This window comes from Peromyscus leucopus, chromosome 15 (assembly GCF_004664715.2).
Source record: "Peromyscus leucopus breed LL Stock chromosome 15, UCI_PerLeu_2.1, whole genome shotgun sequence".
Lineage (NCBI taxonomy): Eukaryota > Metazoa > Chordata > Mammalia > Rodentia > Cricetidae > Peromyscus > Peromyscus leucopus.
In genome coordinates, this window is record NC_051076.1 from 68341613 (window position 1) to 68349277 (window position 7665).

Genomic DNA, 7665 nt, shown 5'->3' on the forward strand with positions numbered 1-7665 from the left:
TGACCAGTTACGTCAGTCTCCTGCTGCCTTAACTTCCTTGCTTTCATTGTTCCCTAAACTATGAGCCAAACTGAACCTTTCTCCCTTGAGCGGCGTTTGTCAGAATATTTTATCACCACAACAGGAACATAAACTAAGACAGTGTTCAACCCAGGTGACTTCCAATGCATGATCCTCCTGCCCCCTCCCTTAAAGTGCCAGGATTACAGGTATGCACCTGGCAGAAACTGTTGCTTTATGTATTTCAAATATTAAGAGAGAGACAGAGAGAATGCACAGGGCAGCACATACCTATAACCCAAGCACTCAGGAGATGTAGGCAGAAGGATCAGAAGTTCAAGGTCATCCTCAGTGGCTTCAAGAATTCAAGGCTAGTCTGTTTCTTCAGGGAGGAAGAAACACTGACTGTGGTAGCACATGCCTATTATTATTATTCCACCAGGTAGGCTGCTGAGGCAGGGGAATCTCAAATTTGGGCTATTAAAAAAAAAAACCCTGAGCAAAATACAAGACATGTGTCTATGAAATGTCATAACGAGACACGTTACTTTGTATGTTAAATAAATTAATGAAATTAATTGTTCGTTGAATGAAAAGAGAGACAAACAAATTATGAATTACTAATATTAATACCTAGATCAGGACCAGAGCTCTGCCTGCCAAGAATTAAAGGGCACAGGCTTATCTGTGACTCATAGAGAACACACTTTCATGCCTAACTCTGAGGAAAATAACAAACTAACCCTCTTTTATTTTTGTTCCAACAAAAAGGAGACCTGCTTCCAAACCTGGTTAGCCAGCTAGGCTATGGATACTGACATGAATGTGAGTCCCTCTGTTGAAGACAAATACAAAAGCTGGAAACATTTTAAAGTATAGACTGAGGATGGTATACATAAATTATTCATACATCAAATATATATGTTGATACGAGAGCTCCAAAAACAAAAAAGTCTTTAACCAATAGGAATGCATGATCAGGGGCATTTAAAGGGACCAGACCCTGCAATGTGACCTCTGTGGTGTTACCATCAATGCATGCAGGTCAAGGGTTGGGGGAGCTGGGTTTTTGTCTTGGAGTCTAAAAAGAGTTATCTGCTCAAAGATAAGAGAGAGATGGAGCAGAAGGCACAGCCTCCCCCCCCCCCCCGAGTCTTCCGGGCCAGGTGCATCTCTCCTGAACTCAGGCCGTCCTGAAGATGAGCACTCCCACTGACAAGGATGCTCGGCACAGAGAAGAGCCTCCTGCCAAGCACAGCCAGCCAGCACCCACTTCAGCTAAGCTCTGGCACCCGCAGGACACTCCCTCCTCACTACCACCAAGAAAGAGAAGGACAGCTGTTGTGATTGGTGGCTGGTGGAGGCGTACTGTTCCAAACAGAGCATCTGGAACTAGTGGTCCGAACCCCCGCTAGGCCATGAGCAAGGCCCCAAGGCCGGATGCTTGGAGGAGTCTGGATCCGGAAGTCCCTGGAGGAGGAAGCCCGGACAAGAAGGCATACATGGGAGGTAGACATTTCCCCCTCTCTACACAAAGGGCCGTAGCCTGGAGGTCTAAGTTCTAATCCCAGTTATACTTCTTTACGTGTGCAAGTGGGTGTGCCCATATACTCTCACACTTGGATATGTGGGTACATGGGTGCACATGCACGTTGTACCTGTGTGTGTGAAGGTCAGAGATGAGCCTCAGATGTCATTTCTCGGGCTTTTTATTAGCTAAGGTCTCTCACCGGCCTGGAGCTCATCACACGGGCCAGTGAGTCCCAGGAATCCTCTCTCCGGCACTGGGATTGCAGGAGTGTTGCACTATGCCTGGGATTCGTTTACACAGGTTCTGGGGATTGAACTCAGATCCTCTTGCTGGCATGGCAAGCAATTTACCAAGTCAGCTATCTCCTCAGCGCCCAGATGCAACTCTTAAAAGTCTAGGGACTAGGGACAGGTCATGAATTCCTCCAAGCCAAATTTCTCCAGCTTTTAAGCAGACAAAAGTAGTGCCTTGTGTGTTTACTGGCCATGACTGGGTGATACTCCTAACCTGGGGACATAACTAGGAAAGAAGTTGGGGTGGTGATTAATTAATTGCACGGATGAGTGTTGAGGTGAAGGGCTTCTTGTATCCCATAAACACCCCAAATCTGATGGCTTCATGAAGGTGGCCAGAGTGGAGACCTGGTCTCCCATCCAAGCCTGTCCTACTTCTCAGAGAGTTCCCACAAGCATGGCCCTTAGTTGGCCACCAGGAGCCAGCCCGGGACCTGGGAGTGGCAGACACAGAGAATGCTGGCCGGCTTCTGCTAACTGAACCTCTCAAAGCCCCTCATCCATCCATCATCCTCTTAGCAGCTGACACCTCTGGCGGAGCCTCCCGGCAGCCCCAGTATCAGAATTCCAAGAAGCCTAGTTATGAAGGGGAATCTAGCTGGAGGAATGTCATCTTTAAATTTGTCTAAGTACTGTGAACAGTCAGACCCAGGCAAGGCATCTCCCCTGCCCTCCTGACAAAGGGGAAGGGGCGGGGGTTTTGTTAGAAGTACAAATTGCTTCTTAATGCAAAGACTAAAGCTGGGTTAGAGCACCTCCTTAGCAATTCCTCCCAGCTCCCAGGAAAGCCAACGCTGCATGTCAATTTTAATTTTTGAAATTTAAACCGAGGGCTTTGTGTCTAAGCTCCATCTCATCAGAGGAAGGGGAGGAATAAGTCAAAAAGGATTAGGGGCCCGATGGGGATTGCAGATCCATAGCAATTAGACTTCATTTGGGTTGCAGACATTGGGTCTTAATCGCATTTCAGGACGATACAATCAACAAGGCATCTGAAAGTGATACCCGTCATGTAACCATAGACTGTTCCTGGATGCCGGTGGGCTCTGCCAGGTTTGGGATCCACCATCAGAGGGGGTAGCATGGCATGTGGTAGGAAATTAGGGTTCTGTTTGTGTATGACACTGGGAAATGGTAGTTTGATAATATTTCTTTCTCTCGAGCTCTCTTTGTGCACTGTATTCTTGGACTCAGTGCAGGCATAATCATTGCTTATATTCAAACAATTGACGAGAAAACATTATTCAAATAAAATGAGAGCACAGAGGAATGGTGGCGAGCACAGGAATCGAGGCAGGGGGTATAATTGTCATGTGAAAGGGAATGGCAGCATTCTTCACCCTCCAGAACAATGCAGTTTGGGGGTAGACGACATCCAAGAATGGTTCACACACTACCTTGGCATGAATGTATGCAAGTGTGCAACGTGAATCCAGTGAGTACAACAATTACACCTACACAATCGATTTTCAAGTGTCCAGCTTTACCTAGATACACACACTCCAGGATGACCTCTGTGCAGATATGAACACTCGTGCATGCACGCGCACATACACACACACACTCGCATACACACTTCTTTAGACATTTGATGTGTGGGGGTGTGTGCATGAGCGCGTGCCACAGTCAAGATGTGGAGGTCAGAGGACAACCTGTGAGGGTGGGCTCTCTCCTTCCACCATGTGGGCTGTGAGCATTGAACTCAGGTCCTTTGGCTCAGTGGCAAGGGCCTTAACCCACTGAGCCAACTCATAGCCCCATAAACATATTTCCTTCCAATCAAAATGGGCTCAATACAGCCAGGCAATGTGATGGCACATACCTATCATCCCAGCACTCAGGAAGCTGAGACAGGAGAACGGCCGATTCCAGACCAGCCTGAGGTACACAGTGAGAATCTCTCTCAATTTTTTTTCACTTGATTTAAAGCTGAAAAATTAAAAGAGCTCAGTAAGTGATAGCAGGCAGCTACTAGCTGTTTTAGACATAACTTGGAATTGGGTGACAATAAAAACAAAAAAATAAAACAAGCAGGAAAGAATTAAAAAAAAAAAAAAACCCAAATGCCCATACTGTGTGGAATGTTTTCCTGAGTTGGGTACACAGGATAGTGACAGGAAGAGAGACAGAATTAACAGGTCCCCAGCTGCTGTCACGTCTTTCAGGGAAGGAGTGATCCCCAAAAGCATCTAACCCTCCTGGAGGGGAGTGTCATCTCCCTCTCCACAATATTCCAGCTGAAGTTAGAGAGCTGAGTGATCCACAGAACTACCTCCATTTACTGACCCCCTCAGAGAGCAAGGACCTAGCTAAGGTGTGAACAGATATGCCTCAAGTGTGCTGTTGGTCTCTTGGGGAAGGAGACCTTTCAGCCCAGGGGAGCTTCTTTCTGCCTTCTCTTTTAGAGCCCCCAAACTCACAGGGTCCCCGCTGGCAATTGTCTCATGGTTATCTTCCACTTCGCGGGGACCCTCCCTTAAGACCTCCTTCCCCGGGTCCAGGGAGATGGAGTTGCACAAACGGTATACCATCACCTCTCTCCTGCCTTCCTCTAACTCACCTCTCATCCTTTCAGCCCCCACCCCTACCCCCAATTCTGGGCCGCAGTGCAAAGGCAGGGTTGCTGCTCTGATCCCCTCCCCCCACCCCACCCACCCCACCCCAACACACACACCTTTCAGCCAACCTCCGGTTTGCAGGGGCAGTACACTGGCTGGAGAGAGGACACTGGCCAGGTTGTAAGGCCAGTGCGATTTCTGGAGTCCAGGTAAAGGAGCTGTATTGACAAAAAGAACAGGAGCCGGTGGTCTAAAAACATAATTTAATGCATGGCACAGGAGGTCAGGGGAGAGGGTGGAGAGTACATGTGGCGAGGTGGATTTTGTGTTCGTTGGAATTCAGCTAAGGGTGCGTTTCTGGCTGATGAACAGGAAAATCTGCACAGGCATTTCGGGTCACAAAAAGGGAGGTCCCAGGGAGCAGCATTCACCTGGGTCTTATCTTCCTGGTGAGGCCTGCAACCCTTGACCTGGGGACACTGGAAGGGAGAGGTGAGCTGGGAAACCTCGGGCTCCCTAGGGCTGCTTGTCCAGTCCAATCAGCTTTCCCAAGTCTGGGCTGCCCCACAACCAACCCCTCCCCCAGCCGGAGCTGGGGTTCTCACCCAACTCCCCACTTCAGTGTTCCCACTCCCTCCCCAGGATGGGCTCTGGGACCAGGGACACAGGCTCCCCACAGCGCGGTAAGTCAGACACACTGAGGCCTGAGGCAGGACAAGGAGGACAGCAGGGATGTGCCTTTTCCAACGGAGATGTCAGGAAGTGTCATGAAGCCGCAGAGTGACATTCACCAAAGAGCCGCCCGAACCCTGTGGGGATGGGGCGGCTTGGAACCACCCGGTCTCGCGCTCTCTGCGCCCTAATCTGGGTACAGGAGAAAGCCCGAGAACGTGCTATACTTGTTGTTATTGCCCCCATGAGCTTTCCCGCCGTCCAACTTCACGTAGACTTCATCGCCGGAATCCAGGTGCAGTACGACGCTGTTGCTGGCGTAGTCGTAATTCTGGTCCGCGTCCTGGGCTATGGCGCTGGCGCGCACCTGCGGGACGAACCACAGGAGTGGGTGGACCCTTGCACCTCTTCTGAGTAAACGCTTGGCCTCCCTCGCCCATCCCCTCGCAGGCTCTCTGCCTGCTACTTCAGGGTCAACACTCCCTCCCCAGCTCCAAGGTCTCTCGGCAGCAGAGTCCAGGAAAGGGGAGAGGGCTTCCGGGACACTGGCCCAGTGTGTAAAGGAGGTCCCAGGAAGCTAGAGGGAAACGGGTGACCCACTTGCAACCACAGAGGAAAAGAAAACTGCGTTTTTCTAGGAGCCCGATCACTTCAGGCCAGGACTCAAGCTATTTGGGGACCGAGAACCTAGTTTAGGTGTCAGGGTCACTGTGTACCGGGGGTCCAGATTCTGACGCGCAGCATTTGGGCAAGCACAGCGGAGTGCGCAGGGAAGCGGGATGCTGGGGTCCAGCGCCCACTCCATCCCAGAGTTTGCTGGGGCGCTGGAGGGTGACAGGAAAAAGGATAGTTCCGGGCGATTCCGGGCGCCTGTTACGGTCTGCGGAGTCTGTTGGGCCCGGTAAGGTAGGGAGGGGTATGTGGGAGAAAGTCACTGACCTGCCCGTTTTTGCAGAGATCCGCCCACATGCTGGTCCCATCACCGCCTCGCATGAGGATGTGGTAAGTGAAGAAGTAGATGCCCCGCACCTGGCAGCTGAACTTGCCCGTGGTGGGGTCGTAGTGATTGCCAAGATTGGTAACCACGTCGTCGAACTTGAGCACCTCGTAGCCTTCATGGGGGCTCTTGAGTCCCACGTAGAAGGCGATCTTGGGACCGCTGAAGGCGGCGCTCAGCGCACTGGTCACTTCGCCCTCCGTGTCGCCACCGCCCCCGGCTCCGCCACCCACCACTCCAACGCCGCCGGCCGCGCTGGTTGTCAACTGCAGTCCGGGTAGCCCCGGCCTCCCCGAATCTCCCTTCTCCCCTGGGGGACCCCTGGGCCCAGGCGGCCCTGGCTCTCCAGGGGGACCCCGAGGCCCCGGCTTGCCTGGTCGTCCTGGATCACCCTTTGGTCCCTGGATAAAGGGAGGCGGGGGATTGGCGCTGAGGTCCTGCATAACTTCCAGGGCAGCGGTGCTGGGTCCCGGCGGTGGAGCCTTGGCGCCCGCGGGTCCCCCTGCGGGAGCGACGCTGTACGGGTCACAGATCATGCGGCAGGTGCCCAGCATCTCGTAGTGAGCCGCGCCTGGGGGAGCCGCCTGCAGCAGCAGGGGCACCGCGATCAGCAGCCCCAATGCCATGGCCAGGAGCACGCCGACGGCCGCCAAGCAGGCGCGCCGCCGCCGCTGCCACAGCCGGGAGGCGACCGCCACCAGCTCCTCCTTGCCACCCGGGGAGGTAATGGTGGAGCGGCGCGGGTGGCCCCGCTCTGCGCGCTCGGACGCCAACTCCGCAGGTCCCCGCCGCGTCCCCGACGTGGAGACCCCTGTCCTGGCCACCCAAAACTGTTTCAACGGGAGGTATCTGGACCTGAGATCCCGTGGCCACGGCGCTGGAACTGATCTGGAGAGTCCAAGAGCCCGACACGCATGGCGAGGGGCGCACAAGACGAGCCCGGCGCCCCAGCGGGTACCAGGTGGCGCGGCTGGGGAATGCTGGGTCCGGTGAGGCGTCCGGTGTTGGCTCCTCAGCCGCGCTGGCTCCTGCTCTGCTGGGATTGGCGGGCCTTGGCAGGGTTCGGCGGGACTCGGGAACGGCTCTGCCGCACGCTCTGCTCTGCTCTCCCGCTGCTCGCTGGCTCCCGGGTGGAGGGGGGACCCAGCTACCCTGACGTAAGGAGATCAGGACGGAGCGACGGAGGCGGCGAGGCAGCGGCGTGCGCTGCCATCACTCGGGAGACGGCGCCCTCCTGTCATCAGCTCCCATCCCGCGGCGTCCTCCGGAGATATGCCTGCTGGCGGCGCCCAGGAGCCACAAGTGGGAACAGTGGGCCGCAGCCCCCCACCGGGGCTCCACAGACACACCCACCCTTGCCCACACGCACCTCCCACAGACCACCACGCACTGGCACTCACGCGCGCGCAGTCAGTGGGTGCACACAGCACCCCACACACATGGCCACGATGGTGGTCAGAATCGTGGTGCCTGCAAGGTCCTGGTGGGGTCACCAAATCCATCCTCTGTCTATATGGGTCCAGATCAAACTCAAGTCCACGACAGCCTTAAGCTTCTAGCTCTGCGGGAAGGACCCTCTAGAAGCTTCAGGAGTGACCAGAATTAAATCAGTCT

The 7665-nt window shown here is 54.1% G+C and overlaps 1 protein-coding gene across 1 annotated transcript; it reads right to left on the bottom strand.

Moving 5' to 3' along the window:
* Positions 1-4631: 4631 nt before the first annotated feature.
* C1ql2 (complement C1q like 2) lies at positions 4632-7207 on the bottom strand. Its single transcript, XM_028893944.2, has 2 exons — positions 5994-7207; positions 4632-5421 (listed from the first exon to the last, which is right to left on the bottom strand). Exons 1-2 carry the CDS (start codon positions 6675-6677, stop codon positions 5242-5244), a joined length of 864 nt encoding a protein of 287 aa, XP_028749777.1. The 5' UTR covers positions 6678-7207; the 3' UTR covers positions 4632-5241.
* Between the last annotated feature and the right edge of the window lie 458 nt (positions 7208-7665).

What these genes read in the sequence shown, in the direction of transcription:
- C1ql2 (XM_028893944.2), bottom strand. Translation starts at nt 6,677, where the DNA reads ATGGCATTGGGGCTGCTGATCGCGGTGCCCCTGCTGCTGCAGGCGGCT. An exon ending in ATCTCTGCAAAAACGGGCAG is followed by an intron (nt 5,422 to 5,993) that starts GTCAGTGACTTT and finishes TTCGTCCCGCAG; the next exon opens with GTGCGCGCCAGCGCCATAGC.